Source organism: Carassius carassius, chromosome 10 (genome assembly GCF_963082965.1).
Source record: "Carassius carassius chromosome 10, fCarCar2.1, whole genome shotgun sequence".
Taxonomy (NCBI): domain Eukaryota; kingdom Metazoa; phylum Chordata; class Actinopteri; order Cypriniformes; family Cyprinidae; genus Carassius; species Carassius carassius.
The window spans coordinates 20,944,589-20,963,544 of NC_081764.1; the positions used below are offsets into that span (position 1 = coordinate 20,944,589).

The 18,956-nt window shown below is 36.5% G+C and overlaps 1 protein-coding gene across 4 annotated transcripts in view; it reads right to left on the minus strand.

Annotated features, from left to right (window-relative positions):
• Positions 1-18,956, minus strand: part of rptor (regulatory associated protein of MTOR, complex 1) — a 260,643-nt gene that overhangs the window by 232,774 nt on the left and 8,913 nt on the right. For all 4 annotated transcript variants that reach the window (XM_059560532.1, XM_059560531.1, XM_059560530.1 and 1 more), the window contains exon 2: positions 9,281-9,455. In XM_059560532.1, the coding sequence (XP_059416515.1) occupies positions 9,281-9,442 (162 nt within the window). In that variant the 5' untranslated portion in view covers positions 9,443-9,455. The remainder of the gene's footprint in view (positions 1-9,280; positions 9,456-18,956) is intronic.

Consider the following 18,956-nt stretch of genomic DNA (forward strand, 5'->3'; position numbering starts at 1 on the left):
GGAAAAATGACAAAGATCTGTGGACATAAACAGAAGCAGACATAACCTGTGCTGAAGATGTAATAAAGGCACTAAAGCCACAAATTGGAAACTCACTTTATGTCTGAGGAGAAGACCCCTCTGGTATATATTATCACACCATTGCATACTAAGTTAAGTCATGGCACTCAAATTTACACATACTTTACAATAAGGTTCATTTATTAAACATCAGATAATTTATTAACTTACAAGAACTAACCATGAACAATACATTTGTTACTTTATTATTAGTTCATCTTTGTTAATGTTAGTTAATAAAAATTAGTTTTTCATTACAGTGCATTAACTAATGTTAACAAGATTTTAATAAAGTATAAGTTAATGTTGAAAATGTTATATAACATTAACAAAGATTAATAAATGCTGTAGATGTGCAGTTCATGATTAGTTCATTTAACTAATGTGGTTAACTAATGTTAATTAATTAACCTTATTGTAAAGTGTTACCAAGTTACTAATTACAAATGTCATGTAATGATTATTACAGAACCAGAGTAATGAAGCAGATCAGAACAGAAAGAATGCTGAGACAGATCTGTTGCCACCCTGCAGGAGAAAGAATGTGAACTCATGTGCTCTTGAGGACTTGTTTGGAGATGCATTTCCCCCTCCCAAAACACAACAATCACCTCTGACACTGCATAATCAGACAGAGGTTGAAGTCAGGAAATACAGAGAGACAGAGCCATTACCTCTTACAGAGGATCCACTCATCTGGTGGAAGGAGCACCAGTCTGTTTTTCCTTTATTATCAAACTTGGCAAGATGTACCCTCTGCATTTCTGGTACAAGCGTAGCAGCAGAGAGGGTGTTCTCTACTGCTGGAGATATAATTACAGCAAAGAGGAGTGCTCTTAACCCTGGGCATGTCGATCAATTGTTGTTTCTGCATAAAAATCTGAAGATGTAATAGACCTTGTTTGGTGTACATTCCAACACCAAATTGTTAAATACTAGGTGTTTAAAAGAGTTTGAGGAAACTAAGTTGTTACAGTTTTTGCTTTTATGCAATGTTTTACATTTTTTTAGTCATTGAGCTTTGTTGATGTGCTTCAGTGTCACTATAATTGTCATTTCAGTTTACATTTAGCAGACACTTTTATCCAAAGCGACTTACAAAAGAGGACAATGGAAACAATCAAAAGCAACAAAAAGCAATGATATAAGTACTATAACAAGCCTCAGTTAGCTCCAGTACACGTAGCGAGGGCTTTTAAATAATATAATAAATAAAAAGAATAGAAAAAGAATGGAGCAAGCTAGTGTTAGAGGTCTTTTATATATATATATACATGTATAATAAATAAAAAGAAATACAAAAAGTTTATTTTTTTTTTTTCAGTTTCTGAGACAGTGACTTTAAAAGCAAAAGGAAGAGTCATTTAATGTCATTTTTTAATGACAAAAACAAAATAGATTTCACGTTATCACAGCTGTTATAACACTGGTCAATTATTATTAAACTGCTCAAAAGAAATTTAAGTTCCAAATTGAACCACATCGTGATATATATGTACAGTCGTGGCCAAAAGTTTTGAGAATTACATAAATATTGGAAATTGGAAAAGTTGCTGCTTAAGTTTTTATAATAGCAATTTGCATATACTCCAGAATGTTATGAAGAGTGATCAGATGAATTGCATAGTCCTTCTTTGCCATGAAAATTATCTTAATCCCAAAAAAACCTTTGCTGTCATTAAAGGACCTGCTGAGATCATTTCAGTAATCTTCTTGTTAACTCAGGTGAGAATGTTGATGAGCACAAGGCTGGAGATCATTATGTCAGGCTGATTGCGTTAGAATGGCAGACTTGACATGTTAAAAGGAGGGTGATGCTTGAAATCATTGTTCTTCCATTGTTAACCATGGTGACCTGCAAAGAAACGCGTGCAGCCATCATTGCGTTGCATAAAAATGGCTTCACAGGCAACTATATTGTGGCTACTAAGACTGCATGCACAGTGAGGCGAAGACTTTTGGAAGATGGCCTGGTGTCAAGAAGGGCAGCAAAGAAGCCACTTCTCTCCAAAAAAAACACCAGGGTAGTATAGTATAGTATAGTGAATGGACTGCTGAGGACTGGGGCAAAGTCATATTCTCCGATGAAGCCCGTTTCCGATTGTTTGGGGCATCTGGAAAAAGGCTTGTCCGGAGAAGAAAAGGTGAGCGCTACCATCAGTCCTGTGTCATGCCAACAGTAAAGCATCCTGACACCATTCATGTGTGGGGTTGCTTCTCATCCAAGGGAGTGGCCTCACTCACAATTCTGCCCAAAAACACAGTCATGAATAAAGAATGGTACCAAAACACCCTCTAACAGCAACTTCTTCCAACAATCGAACAACAGTTTGGTGAAGAACAATGCATTTTCCAGCACGATGGAGCACCGTGCCATAAGGCAAAAGTGATAACTAAGTGGTTCGGGGATCAGAATGTTGAAATTTTGGGTCCATGGCCTGGAAACTCCCCAGATCTTAATCCCATTGAGAACTTGTGGTCAATCCTCAAGAGGCGGGTGGACAAACAAAAACCCACTAATTCTGACAAACTCCCAAGAAGTGATTATGAAAGAATGGGTTGCTATCAGTCAGGATTTGGCCCAGAAGTTGATTGAGAGCATGCCCAGTCGAATTGCCGAGGTCCTGAAAAAGAAGGGCCAACACTGCAAATACTGACTCTTTGCATAAATGTCATGTAATTGTCGATAAAAGCCTTTGAAACATGAAGTGCTTGTAATTATATTTCAGTACATCACAGAAACAACTGAAACAAAGATGAAACAAAGGGGTGTCGCGATATACCGGTATTGGCAATAACCATGTTATTCAAAGCAACAATTATAGATATCATGTTAATTTAGTGTGTGATGATATACCGGTATTAGCAATAACCTCAATATTTCAAATAAACAGTAGAGGTATGTCTATCCAGGATTTATGTCTTGCTGCTGGCTGGTCTTCCCAGAACACATTCTCCAGGTTTTACAAGCTGGATGTACCCTCTGTAGCGTCACATGTACTTTTGGTGAGTTAAGTTTTATTCATTCTGTTATAACCAGCTATACAGTAGTTACCATGGCTGCTAACTCTGTGTTATGGTTTTTACGGTTTATGCAGTTGTCACCGCAAAGCTGTCGACTCTGTTTAACTCTCATGCTTGAGTGCTTTTGTGTTGTGTCTGCCCTGTTTAGTGCGGGCTTCACATTTATTGCATGAAGATATTCAAATTGCGTTAGGGTCGGAGCAGATGTCTCATTGGTCTAGTTCTGCCCATCAAATGCGAGCCCATCAAATGCGAGCACTCTTAGCGACACGGCCATTGGCTGTCCTGTTTATGTGTGGGGGTGATTGACTCCGTTCAGGGCTTATCTTCACTGCTCTCACGGCGGGATTTTATACAGTTCCCATATACGTCTTAGCTGACGTAATGTTGAGTTACCGCCTCGAGAGGGAACGTCTCCGGTTACTATCGTAACCTCGGTTCCCTGAGAGGCGGGAACGAGACATTACGTTAGCCGCCGTGGTCGCTGTTTGATCAGCTGTGCTAGCGTTCAGTCATGATTCTGACGTAATTTTCGCGCCCATGCAATTTATACTGCTCGCGAACCTGTCTGTATTTGCATGCTTTTCTGTGTTCATATATTTGATTAAATGGTGATTATTTTAATAAGTAACGCGTTTTCTTTACTCGTCTAGTTTTTGTATTTGCAATCAATACGGCCTGTGCGTAGTCACACTTTATTTCTTTGTTCAAATCTATTAACAGTTACACGATTAAAACTGATCTTGCTGCATTAAACTCTATAAAATGTTAAGTTGGTCGCAGTCCCATGCACTGAATGCCTCATCTGCGGTCATTCTTCAATTAGGTTCATTAGTTAACATTAGTTAATTACATAAGTTAACATATATAAATAACATTAATAATAAACAATATTTCCACAGCATTTATTAATCTTAGTTCATGTTAATTTCAGCATTTACTAATGAATTATTAAAACATGTTTGTAAACATGAATGCACTGTGAACTTACATGAACAATTACTCCATTTTTATTAACATTAACAGATTAATAAATTGTGTAATGTATTGTTCGTTGTTCATTAATGTTAATACATTATTGTTAATAAATGACATCTTATTGTAAAGTGTTACAATTAATATTTATTCATCATACTGTTGAACTTGACAGTATTTTCTCTCTTGTTATTTTATAGGAGCTGCAAAGAAGACAGAGAAAGTCATGTGCCCTGCATTTATCAGTATCAATATTATGTTCGTTGGGTGAAAAAGAAAAACTCAATAAACAAAGTAAAAAATAATTTGACTTATCTTTTCCCCTCCAAGGTTTCTATAGATATCACGATATATCAATATCGTGAATTCTTATGGCCACAATAACAGTGATATGAAAAATCGAATATCGTGACAGCCTTAATATATATATAAAATCTACCTTCACTTCCAATTTTAACACCACATGTGCATGATCTGTCAATGACTGTCCAGGACGCCATCCAAATCCGATTAAAGTCACCTCCAAGTATGACATAACCCTCGAGGTTGGCCAATATATTGTTTACTTCATGAAAGAATTCAAGTTCCTCATTTATTTTTTATAATATATATATATATATATATATATATATATATATATATTTCTTTTTTTTTTTCTTTTTTTTTTTATATACCCCAAACTTTTACATCATTGAGCTTTGCTTGTGTGCAGAGTAGACGACCTTCTTTGTTCTAATGTTGATTCATCAAAACAAAATGTATTTTCTTCTTCACTGGAATGGCTACTCCACCGCTCTTGCTTGATACAGAATTATAAAAAAAAAAACATTATAAAGGCGATGTCCGCTTTTCTAGTCTTAAAGGGATTCACTCAAAAACTTAAATTAAACTGCTTTTTTCCCCACCAAGTAAACTTTAGTGTCGCTGGGTGAACCAGTGCAACTTCTTAGCTGCTGAGAATTTTTTCCTCATTATCGCCATCTCCCTCGATATATCCTCAAAGATGGAAAGCTTATATTCCTCTCATTCAAATCCTCTGCTCTGCATGATACATATCACGATAGAGAGGACATATGATATGATATGTATCACGATACAGAACTGCACTGAATTTCACACAAGATGAATTTAGTAAAACAGCTGTTTATTAAACTCTCCATACTATAGTGCCATTTCTAACTATTGGCAGAGCAGGCAGTTGACTTCTGCATTATGAAGGGCCTCCATAACTGTACCACAATACAATAAAGGTAATGGGATATTTATGTTTACATTGTGGACTACCCACCAGGTACATTATTCTGATTGTTTGTATCTTGTTTTTTTTAAGCCCATAAATAATAATTAACTCCTAATAAATTTATATTGTAATCTACTCATTCTAATATATTAAAATCATTTTAATATTGGTGGTAGGTTATCATTGCTCAAAATCAACACTTTCTACATTTAAAAAATAAAAATAAAAACTAGAAGAGTTCTAAACTAAAGCACTGTCTTCACTGTGCCTCACACACACAGGTTTAGTAACTAGATCACACGTGCGTGATGCGTGCGCTCAGACAAACTTTTTAGCACTGCTAGCCAGCATCATGGTAGCTATAGCCTATTAAATTGCAAATTAAATTGTGTTAGCCAAAGCACATTTAGCCTATCAGATTTACTGGCTAGCTAGCTGCTGTATAAACATTTGGATTTTGTGTTAGATAATAATAGGTCCTGTATGGGCCACCGCTATGCGGAATTTTTGTATGAATTTGGTTATCATTGAGAGCATCAATGATTTAAACACTGAAGAAAAGTATAAAGGACCAAGTATTAGGAAGCCAGATTTTTCTACTGAATCTTTTGTAACAAGTCAAAACCCTACAAATGTAAATCCATCCATGTTAAGCTCAACCTATGTTAATTCTGATGGAGAACAGTCTGATGATGATGATGATGATGATGATGAAAGGTGTTGCAAATGCTATGTCACAAAAAGAGGTTGGGCAATTTAGGGCCGAAGTGGAGAATGTAAAAGAACAGTTACATGGCTTACAAAATAAAATCACTGATTTCATTAATAGCACTCTTAATAGAGAGACAAGCTTGAGGCAAAATATTGATTTCAGACTCTCCAAATTAGAAGAAAAATTTAACCAAGGCTTGGAAAGATTGGAAAGGGAAGTGGTGAACTGTTTTCTCCATTAAGATGAAAAATGGGAGAAACTGCTGAAGAAAGCCAAGTATTGTAGTATGCCTGCTTCCTCACGTTTAGTTCCTATCCCATTTAGGGCAGGAGTCTAATCTATCACCTGCTATCCCTGAAAAAAGTGCAACTGCCTTGTCATTACTCTAAATCACATTTTATACTTGATCCGACTTAAATTATTAAATTTTCTGTCTTGATATTGAGCTAAAGCAAATTATTTACTTAAATTGGAAGTAAATCGAAGTTTTGTTTGTTTAATTTAAACTATTTTCTACACATCAAATCATAAATTTTGAGTTTTGTGAGTTTGAGAATTTTCCGATCGACGGTCATCTTGTTTTCCTCGCGTCCAGACTGGAGCTTACACACACAGTTCCTCAATATTGGTGTGTAATTATACAAATAAGCATTACATTACTGTTGCTACAGTTGATTAATATGTAACATGATTATTTTGACTAAGTTAACTGTTTAATGGGTGTGTTTTGTCACGTGTACATACACCCACGCATCTTTCATTAGGCGGATTGCATAAAGTTACTGACACGATAGAGTGATCAAAGAAGCATGGATCAATGAAGAATAAAGCTTGATATTTTAAAAGCGCCATTAGCCATGAAACAGAACTGAAATTGTTAATCGCACAACGGCTTTCTGCGCTCGTGCACCCGGAAGCGCGCGCACGAGACCCGCACATCAGCATTGTCCTCTGCTGCTTAAATAGTAAAATATATACACAAAATATATATATATATATATATATATATATATATATATATATATATATATAATATATATATATATATTTCCATTTAGCATTCCCTAGCTCGGTTGGAAGAGGTGGGCAAGAGCATGGTTTAGTTAAATTTAGATCAGTGAGTGTGAGCGCTAACCACGCCGGAGTGCAGATCTTCGGATACATGCAGCATGATTCTGAGCAGCAAAAGAGGTAGATTTCATAATAATAAAAAACTGCGTTAACACGTGACAAAATAATTGTTGATTTAATCAATTAATGTTAGTGTTCAAGAACTGCAAGAAAGATGGCCAGCTCTTATTCAACAAGAGGAGGTAAAAGCATTTATTTTAATGAAAAATCTTAAAATGTAAGTAACTAATCCTGAATTTAGTTTTTACCATTGGATTTTAGTATGTAGTGTTTTTGAAAATATCTTAGATGCCCTATTATACTTTTTGTTGTTTAAAGCTTTGTGTGTACATGTATTTTTACAACTAGTTCTCAATTTATTTTTTAATTTCTTTCCCAAAAGTCTATTTTCTGTTTCTCTTTCTTATAGATTAATGCCAATTTTTTTCTCTTTGGACAGAAAGAGCTCTCAGCTTCTCCAGGTTATTAGGAGCAAAGGTGGAGTTATTTGGTTACAAGTAAAGTAAAATAATTAAGTTAATACAAAGAGAAAATGTAAAAAAAAAAAAAAAAAAACTGGACGTACTCCGAGAGAAGGTCGTTAAAATCAATTTCCTATTTTCGTTTTCGAAACTTGTGTTGGTTGGTCCAATCGATTCGTGCAATAGATTTTCGAAGTTTTAGATTAGAATAGGAGAAGCGATGGGAAAAGATCTGGGCACAGTTTTTCCAGAACTTCGTGCCAAGTTAAAGCGGTGTCGAGCTGTTTTAATGAATTTTTTAGATGTATTATGGTGCCCGAACCCATATGACTTTGTACAGTGACCTCAAACATTTGGTTTACTGCAAAATATAACTAATATTATTTTATTGCTTTTGTATTATTTGTTTGAAGAGTAAAAAAAAAATTGGTCTGTCTTAAAGCAAATTTACAACCAGCAAGTCGGTCTGACTAAAAGCAAAAAAAGAAAAATTGACACTCCTAAATTGACAGGGTTGGTCGGGTTACGGCAAACAAGAATATTTTTAAGGATGGCCTAACTGCTGCTGCACTGTAAGGCATACACAGTCTACAGACAGAAGCTTGTACATCTCGCGCTGATCTCGCGCACACAGAATCATTCAGCGCGGAAATGTACTGTCAACACGGTTCTGTGATTTCTCAATAAAATAGCTTAGAAATTGAAAAGTTCAAGCATATATTTCTTAACCAAATCCCACAGCTTCACTAGTAGTAGAGAGATGCTGCCAGGTAGAATTAATTCACACACTTAATCACTCTTGCTAATGCATTCATATGAATGTAATATTTACTGTGCTACTTTATCTGTATCTGATTTGGAACAAGCAAAATTATAACGACCCAAAGACAAAATAACTCATAAAAATTTGCTGTTACAGCGACTACTCAACTTCGACTTGACATTCATCACAAAAAAATAAAAAAATTCAGAAGTCGTTCAACCCCTAATACACACACACACACACACACACACACATACATATATATATATATATATATATATATATATATATATATATATATATATATATATATATATATTTCCATTTAGAATTCCCTAGCTCGGTTGGAAGAGGTGGGCAAGAGCATGGTTTAGTTAAATTTAGATCAGTGAGTGTGAGCGCTAACCACGCCGGAGTGCAGATCTTCGGATACATGCAGCATGATTCTGAGCAGCAAAAGAGGTAGATTTCATAATAATAAAAAACTGCGTTAACACGTGACAAAATAATTTTTGATTTAATCAATTAATGCTTTAACGCGATAACAACAAGTTAACTTGCCCAGCCCTTAGTATAATGTTTGCCTAATAATATAAACGCAGTCATTATAATACTTCTTTGTATACCTCCTTTGTTCAACAGTTCTATCTGATTATTAGACAGACTTCTTTCCGTGTCAGAGAGAACTGTTAAACTTTGACGGCAAACAATAAGGAGAGAGAATGTGAGCGCTGTGTGTACAGCTGCTATTCTCAATGCCATCAAAATAAACCCACCTCAAGCACATCATTCAAACAGAAAAACTTATCAGCCGATGTCAATATTTGAAAAATATCAAATATCGACTGATATATCGGCCTTGGCGATATATAGGTCACCACTACTAAAGATAACATTAAAAGACTCTCTCTCACCCTGTCTTTCATTCTCCAGCTCTGAGCCAAAGCTTTGGATCCCTCAATCTTCTCTGTGTGGCGTTTCTTCATGAAGGCCAGTGGAACGTTCCAGTCAGTCATGTCCACCTCCTCCTCCTCCGTCAGACCAACCACAGGAGAGTGAAGCAGTTCAGCATCCATTTTTATAAGGAAACTGATAAAAGAACATAAGAAAAAACACAATTAAATGACCATTTGCAGGTCTAATGTAGAAAGTAGAGAAACAAAGAGTTGTGGTGTATTATTAAAGTGGTTTGAATAAATGATTTTGAATCTGATTCTGAACTATTATCACAAAAAAGTATCAAAAAGAAAAAACATAGGTTGGAGCTATATGAGAAGCTGGTAATTAGAGCTGAAACAACGAATCGATTTAATCGATTAAAATCGATTATTAAAATAGTTGTCAACTAATTTAGTCATCGATTCGTTGCTAAATAACTTTTATTTTTTATAATTTCGTGCATATTTCAAATCTGCGGTGACCAAAGTGTGGCAGTAATGAGCCACCGGAGCTTTTACTCAGCCAGTACAGCAGGAGAAGTAGCGAATAGCCAATAGCTGGCCTCGTTTTATGTCGCGTGCTTCCCGAACAGCGTCTCTGCAGCATTCAGCGTGATGTGGGAGTACTTTAACCTGTAAACTCTGCACTACTGATCTGTTTACGTTCACATATCGCGTCTTTTGCGCGCTCAAGTTCGTGATTTCCAACACCGCACCACATCGAGTTAAAAACATTTCAACTTTTCAGAATGCCGCAAGCGCACCGCGGGTCATGTGACAAGAACTAACCAATCAGCTTCATCCTTTCCCGTAACAACGTTAAAAGCTCAGTCAAGATGAAAGGAACAGCTGATCATAGTTGTATATGGATTTCCATTTTGAAATAAATTTAGTAGCAGAGCTACTGCAAGCGATTTTTGAGCAGCAAATTCATTTATCCTTTGCTGAAATTTCCGCGTCTTCAAGGAGAGAGCACGTCATGGTTGCTTAGCAAAGGCAGACGCCTCAGGGGTGCTTCTGCCCGAGCGCTTTGGAAAGAAGGAGAAAGCAGTGCGCCTAGCGTTTTCCACGCGTTTTTAGGCGCGATTTGTGAACGGCCCCTAAGACTTTTATTTGTGCAGATTCTCCAGTACAATGTTGTTTGCAAATGTTTAGTCGTAAAAGCTGATAACATTGCTTTTTAACAGTTAACATTTAAAGCTTTACAAACATGTTCTGTGATCAGTTTGTCGTTTACCAGTTCAAAATTCAGTCGTGCAGCCTCATTATGACTGAATGAGAGAGGAAAATGTTTAAAGATATTTGAAATGCCCTTTTGTTCTAAGTATTCACTGCTCTTTTTCACACAGCATGTTTTTTGTGTGTGTCCAATTTTTTTTTCTGGACAACCTTCTGATGGATTTTACTTTAAATTGTGAGTTCCATTCAAGGTATTCGAAGGATTGTTTACAATTTCACAGCATAAGCTATAAAGCTGTTTCCCAGTAAATAATAAAATATAATGCACTGCAATTTTATTCTGTTTTATCCTTATTCTTCGTGAAAATATGTTCTGAAAGATTCCTTAATAAGCTTTGTTCGGGATGTTAAACTACTTTAGGAGCTCTAAGGACTGCCATGGTGAAAACATTATTTGAAATCTCCTTGTGAAATTTGCTAGAGTATGGGTCAGTGTTTTGATTGCAGAAGAGTTCGACAAAGGATTACTAACACAATAAAACAACTCCAGGTATATTTTTGATGAGGATATGACAGTGCAAAATGGTTAAAATCTCTTAAAAATCTATGCTGAAGGATAAAGACCATTTATTAATAATTTACTTGGGGAAAAAATGGGGAAAACTAAAATATAAGTACATAAACCGATAGTGATGCACCGAAATGAAAATTCTGCGCCGAAACCGAAACCGAAAATTTAGGATGCACTTGGCCGAAAACCGAAACTGAAGCCGAAAATGGCTTCTTTTAAAAACGTATATATATATTGCTTGGATTTAATGGATCTGAATTGAAAAATCACAATATAATAATCAAACTTTTATTAACAGTTACATAACAAAACAAAATATTTTTTACAATAAATATAAATAATAATTATTCTTCAAGTTTTATGTTCCATCAAATAAAATAGTTTTTTAAAAATTGTGCAAAAAAATCCACAATTTTGGAGATTTTTGCAGAACAAATGTTACATATTGCAACTTTGGTGTCCTCTCGTATAGGGCTGTCACTTTTGTGAAAAAAAAATCCTGTTCGATTTTTGAGACATAGGCAAAGTGTTCAATGAATCGTTAGTAAATTGCCTATATTTGGCGTTGATCCGTTTTTCAACGCCAAATATAGGCAAATCCACCGACAACTAAACAGGCATTAGTGCGAACGTAAAGATGGCGCTTGAGACGCGCACAAGTCAGCAATGTGGACGGCCATAACATCAATGAAAAACATTACTGAAGGCTACATTGATATTATGCACTAATAGGCTATGTGTGTGTGTGTGTGTGTGTGTGTGTGTGTGTGTGTGTGTGTCTGTGTGTGTCTGTGTGTGTGTGTGTGTGTCAGAACCTGCAGTTGCTGTGTGACGCGAGACTCCGAGAGAAGGCCGTTAAAATCGATTCCCTGTTTTCGTTTTCGAAACTTGTGTTGGTTGGTCCGATCGATTGTGCAGCTTTTGTGACAAGCTTTTTTTGATTGTGACAGCCCTTTGACATGCTTAATCTTTGATAGGCAGACGCGTGATAACAGCTCGACCGTGAGTGAAACCTAAGCGCTTGCTCACGGATGGGAGGGGCGGGTGACATTCATTTTCGGTTTACGTTTTCGGCTGTTTTTTTTTATTTCGGCCCGAAACCGATAATGCCATTTCGGCCGAAAATTTTAGGCGGCCGAAATTTCGGTGCACCCCTATAAACCGATTAATCGTAAAAATAATCGACAGATTAATCGATTATCAAAATAATCGTTAGTTGCAGCCCTACTGGTAATTTTACAAATGTGTAGATATTTATTAAACTATTAAATGTTCTATAATACTATAATGTCTCTGGCTACTTATTAACCTCACTTACATGAGTATTCTGTGGGTTAACCTCCAAGAAATATTGAAGCTTGATTGAATCACGCTATTGCACCAATTACGGTCAAGAATCCATATTTGGGATGGCCACGCCATCCAATATAAGGTGGTGCTGAAATTAATTTCCTTAAAATCTTTTGAATGAATAACCAGGTTACGAAAAACAGAAATATCACACCATGATCACAATGTGTCATTCTCTCCTTTCAGAGAACCGAGGATGCATCAGTTAACATTCCCTTTCGATAATGATTTCTCAACATCACGTCAGATAGCAGATACTGTAGGTATGGTGAATGTATAAAATCATGGCCTGTTACTGTGAAGGGTTCTCAGCGTAAGAAGAGTCAATAGCCCTCAACACAGTGTCTCATAGTAGAAAGTTACTGTGTCATTTGACAATAAGCATGCCCCTCAGTTAAACCTCCCTAAGGATGGTCCTGAATACTGATATCTTTGGGTAGTAGGTTTGTTGAAGCTCAAGAGTCGGGGGTTGATTAGATGTTTTCTTTAAGTTGTCACATCTGAGGCTGTGTGTTAGGTCAACACCTTTAAGGACTGCCCATTAAATGCCTATAAAATACTATGTATGCCTACCTTAGTCAGACTTTTGATAACTGCAATGCCACACAGTGTGTTCTCAATAGAGTCCTATTGAAGATACCCAAGAGTCTCCTGATCTTCGCTTCTGAGTTTCCAAACAGATTTGGTGCCGTGGACCCGGATAGAGCTTCTCACCTAACACTGACATTCCAGACTGAATTCCAGAACTTTTTTTCAGCTCAACAACGATTTGATGAGTGTTACTCTATCCAAAGTATCACTACTGAGTTATCCTTTGCGACCTTCAGAGAAGTGTTAACCAACAGCTGCAGGGTTTGGTTAACAGACTAGTTATCCTCTGTTTTGCCACAGAAGAAGGTTTATCCTCTTTTTAGTCAGAGAAGATTAACAACTATTATAGTGTGTTACCAAGTTGGTTATCCTCTGCGTTGCCAGGGAAGGTTGAATACATTATAATGTGTATTAACTAAGTTATCCTCTGCTCTGTCAGAGACATTCTTGATATATTCGAAATCGAATGCGATTTATCTGCGATTATGAGGGCGATTTGCCAAATTGTCAGTAAACTATGGCTATGTGTAATGAAAGCCGCTCAATCTGAAAACAGGTGATGGTGATTTACTACTAATCATGGAACCGGCTTTACTGATGAGATCTGCATGATAATTGAATGCGATTAATTGCACAGCCCTAAAAGACATTACAACATTTTGAGAAGGAATGCTAGGCCGATTCCAACAAATGAGAAGGTGGACTAGCCACTCCTTTATGGACAGAAATTGAGTTCAAATCACTGTTAGGAAAGCACATGGACTCAGTCAGTCAGATTGGATTTGACAAAAAAAATAATAGTTTCAAATTTGATATTGATCCAGAAAAGGTATAGTCAATTGAAAAACACAAAAAGGTAGTTGGGGCATGTGTAAAAAAAATAAACATTAAAGGCATTATCTGCTGCCAGAATTTACTTTATCCTTAGCACAAAAACAAGCTCAGTTACTAAATTACTAAATTAAAAGGACACAACAAACAACTACAAACTAGAGTGGCCTGTATCTCAAAAAAGGTGGACCATAACAAGGCCTCAACCAAACGTGACTCAAAAGACCAACAGTCAGATGAAAGCTATCCTGATTTACAGTCTTTTTGTAGACTAGAGGACAATAGCAAGATTGGATTGGTGGATAAGAATGTAAATGCAGAGAAAGTTTGTAGAGCAACACAAAAGTCTCAGAATAGGGCAGAAGGGGTTGACACTAGGGCTGTCACTTTTTATTCAATATTCGAATATGCATTCGAACATGACGTGAAATATCCGTAATCGAACTATAAATAAAATATCTGGTTTTTAAAATGCCATGTGTAGCGCATTTTTTACAGTCTATGATTTGACCGTTTGTTTTTTTATTTTATTCTTTGCCATCTTATCCAGTAGACGTATTGTAGCTAGCTTACGGTGTACATTTTAGGACATCCTCAGACCTCAGTCATTAAATGAAAAGGCGTCATGCCTCAGACTAAAAGGCTTCAGTCATCGGACAAAACGACATCGTGCCTCGGAACTGAAAAGCTTCAGGTCCAAGGAAAAACGACGTCAGGTGTCAGGTCTCATAGAATTAGGCATCAGATGAAATGGACTCAGGTGAAGTATCGCTTTGCAACACCAGAACGCGATACTCCACTTGAGTCCGTTTCGTCTGTTGCCTTTTTTTCTGAGTCCGTTTCATCTGATGCCTAATTGTATGAGACCTGACGATGCCGTTTTGTCCGATGACTGAAGCCTTTTAGTCTGAGGCATGACGCCTTTTCATTTAATGACTGAGGTCTAAAGATGTCCTAAAATGTACACTGTACTAGCTAGTAGCCAGGCATGTCTGTGCGCTCCGAACGTGTGTTCTTAATCCAGATCAAGTTGATAGACTGGTGTTTCTTGCAAACAATATTTAAGAAATGAATTAGGCTAGGCTATATGCCTTACTCCTGCTGCTGTTTAAGTTGTCACGTTATTGTTTGTGCCTGTTCTGAATCCTTTTTTTTTTTTTTTTTTTGCCTAATGTTGTGGGATATGCATAGTGGCACTTCATACAAGTTGATATTCTAAGTTGATAACCTGCTGTTTCAAACATTAAGTAAAAAAAATAATAATCCAGATAGTCCTGTTTATGACTCACTGTTAATACATCTGTGATTGAATCTCCTTTTTTTTATGCGCGAGGGGGGGGCACGTAGATATTAGAATATATTGCATGATATTCGATATCAGTTCGAATTTGATTTTTCACAAAAGTGACAGCCCTAGTTGACACTGTTCCATCTGCAACCCCCATACTAGTTACAGTTTTGTAAGTTTGCTCAGTTGAAGAAATTAAGGGTCTGTAATTTTTATGGTAGTTTTATTTTTATGGATAGAGACAGAACATCAAACCGAAAAATTCCAGGAAAAAACACATTTCATAAAGGTTAGAAATTGATTTGCATTTCAGTGAGTTAACTAATTATTTGATCCCCTATCAACCAGCAAGAATCCTGGCTCCCACAGATTGGTTATGTGCCCATGTGGAACACAGATTAGTCCTGTCACTTCAAGAAGTTACTCCAAATGTCAGCTCATAGTGCAATCTGTATCTTCCTTTCCAACCTCTCCCACCACCATGGGCAAGACTAGGGATGCGCGGTATACCGTTACTGCAAAAATACCAGTATATATTATATTTCAAATGGTACAATATCATAATTTTGCTCAATTCGGTATTTGATGCGCTGCAGTTTCGAAGTTCACCGCTAGAAGGCAGTGCGCTACCCAAACAGACGTGGGTCATTTGAAACCGGCAAAAAGTGATAATGGAGAAGCAAGATGAACTGCAAAATTGTATTATTTAGTTATGCTTTCTAAGTTTATGGATAAAAAAAAGTGAAGTATCAGAATCGGGAGACATCCACAGGAGAATAAAGTGTTAACAGATTTAACTCGAGGAGTAAGTCAATACACTGGAAGGATTGTGTTAAAGGGATGCAGGCTTCTTATGTTGGGAAGGATTTGAATGGGCCGCATTAGGTTTTGTAGTTTTTCTTTAATTAATTGTTGGTTTGACATTTTTGTTGTGAGATTTTACACAATTGGTACATATTGAGACAGTTTAATCTCTATGTAATTTCTAACTAAGAGTATTCTTAAAAATAATTTCATGTAATATATCGGGCTGTAACCACGTAATTAAACGTAAAAAAAATTCTCACATATCTCAAACAAAACAAATCTGATATAGCTATGCTGCAAGAAACCCACCTCAGTGCTGAGGAATCTGAGAAATTTAAACAGGGTTGGATTGGTCAGGTACTCAAGCACATTTAATACGAGGTGTAGAGGTGTTGCTATTTTGATCAAGAAAGGCCTAGACTTTAAAGTCCATTAAACACATAATGACCAAGACGGCAGATGGATAGCCTTAGACTCTAGCCTAGAAGGACAGAAATATACTATAATGAATATCTACACCCCTAATGTATTGTCTCCAGATTTCTTAAATGAAATCTGCAATATTATTAGAAATATTGGCAATTATAACATAATACTAGGTGGTGATTTTAATCAAGTTATAGTTAAGAAATATAGACCTTGATAAGTCTAGTAACAAACAGGCCACTCCAATATTGCACTCATCAATAGACACTATGATGGTTGAATGTGGCTTGATAGATATATGGTGTACACTGCATCCCCTAGAGAAAGATTTCACATTCTTCTCCCATCCTCATCAGTCATACTCAAGGAATGACTATATTCTAATTTCAAAACAACTGGTAAGTCAGGTTCAGTCTGCTTCAATCGGGAATATTGTTCTCTCAGATCACGCTGCAGTAGACATTTTGGCCGCGAACAATAGGGGAAACAAAAGGTGGCGCTTTAACAATTCATTATTGCAAAATGAGACCTCATGTTCCTTCATACGAACAGCAATGGATGAATATTGGTTATATAATGAGGGCTCAGTTTTGACCCTGGTATAACATGGGATGCCTTTAAGGCTTTCTTGAGGGGCAGGCTTATTCAGCACTGTTCGCTACGTAAGCGTTTGGAAAGTGAATAACTAATTAAATTGGAAGAAACAATTAGGTCTCTGAAAAAACTACATTATAGTCATCCGGATCCTTTAACTTATAATAAATTGAACAGTCTGAATTTGGAGCTAAATGATATTATACAAAAAAAAAAAGCTGAATTTGCCCTTTTTTGTACAAAACAAAATTATTATGAAAAAGGAGAGAAAGCAGGAAAATATTTGCCACAGAGTCAAGCAGCTTAGTATACAGAACTTTATTCCTTCTATTTTTGACGATAAAGATAAGCTGATTACAGATGGAAAGGAAATTAATGAGGTTTTTACAAATTTTTATCAAGAGCTATATACATCACAAGGGGAAGTACCCACTGGAAAATAGGACCGATTCTTCTCTTCCCTACAGATTCCTTATCTATCTACATTTGATAGGGACACTCTTGAAAGGGATATCACATTGGAAGGAATTAAGAACGACATACGTGATCTCTAATCGGGTCGTTCCCCAGGGGAAGATGGCTTCCCTTCTGACTTTTATAAAAAATAAAATCAGAATTTTTAGCACCTAAATTACTCTTAGTCTTTCAGAATGCTTTGATAACTAGTAAACTTCCAGAGAGTATGAGAACCAGTATAATCACTCTTATTCACAAGAAAGGGAAAGAACCGCAATATTATCATAACATCATCACGATTCAAGTTACATAGGGGCACAAAACAGGGGTGGCCCCTTTCACCCCTCATATTTGCGTTGGTATTAGAGCCTTTGGCTATAGCTATACGCAGTAACCCAAATATTAAGGGCATTGTGGCTGGTCAGCAGGAGCATAAAATACTTCTGTATGCTGATGATATTTTACTTATCTCTAGTAACCCACAAATAACAGTACCCACAATGTGCTCTTTAATTGATAACTTTTCCCAGTTATCAGATTATAAAATTAATTGGAGTAAATCAGAAATAATACCTGTCTAAAAACCATAATAATGTTAGATGTACAATGGCCATTTAAGTGGGTCTCATCTGGGTTAGTTTATCTGGGAATCAAACTTATACCTGGATTAGATAAAATTATGCAAGTTAACTTTCAACCAGTTATTCAAGAGATCCAAAATTTATTACAGAATTGGAGCAAACTTACCTACTTATCATATATGCTCCCCCTTGCATTGCCACTATACTTCTGAAGGAATACAATAAAAATGTTGAATCCTTTATTTGGTAAGGGAAGAAACCCCTTTTTAATCGTACCAAATTATATTCTGCTAAAAGCTCGGGTGGGCTCTCTCTGCCCAGAGTTGATTGGTATCATTGGTCGTTTTCACTTTCGCAGTGGACTAAAATTAATATGCCGCCTAATGTGGCCCCTACGTGGGTACATATTGAAAAGGAAATGTTGGCCGCTTTTCCAACAGAGGCATTCTTGACACAACTTGCCCGACCAATACCTGACCAGAATCCTGTTCTGAGGTTTGTTAGAGAAAGCTGGAAATTGTATCACCAAAACATTAAACACCATGGCTAACATCTAAAGCCTCGATCTGGTATAATACTAAATTACAAATAGATAAGAAGCCTTTCTACTGGACAAAGTGGGTCGATAAAGGGATTTGGTTCTTGGACAATCTTTATGAAGGAGAACATGTGGTATCATTTAATCATTTGAAACAAAAGTATAACCTGTCTAACACTGACTTTTGGAAATACCTGCAAATAAGACATTGTCTCCTTGTGATTATTAGAAACGCCCCTGCCCACCAACAGATATACATTACAACGTGCCTTTGTTACAATTAGTCATAAAAAAGGAGGTTGTTCAGCTTTCTATGCCTTAATTAGAGATGCTAATGCACCTAATTTAAGTGGACTTAAAATTGCATGGGAAAGAGATCTGGGGGAAACAATTAAGAATGAAAGGTGGAAGCAGGTTGTATCTAAATGGCAAACTTGTGT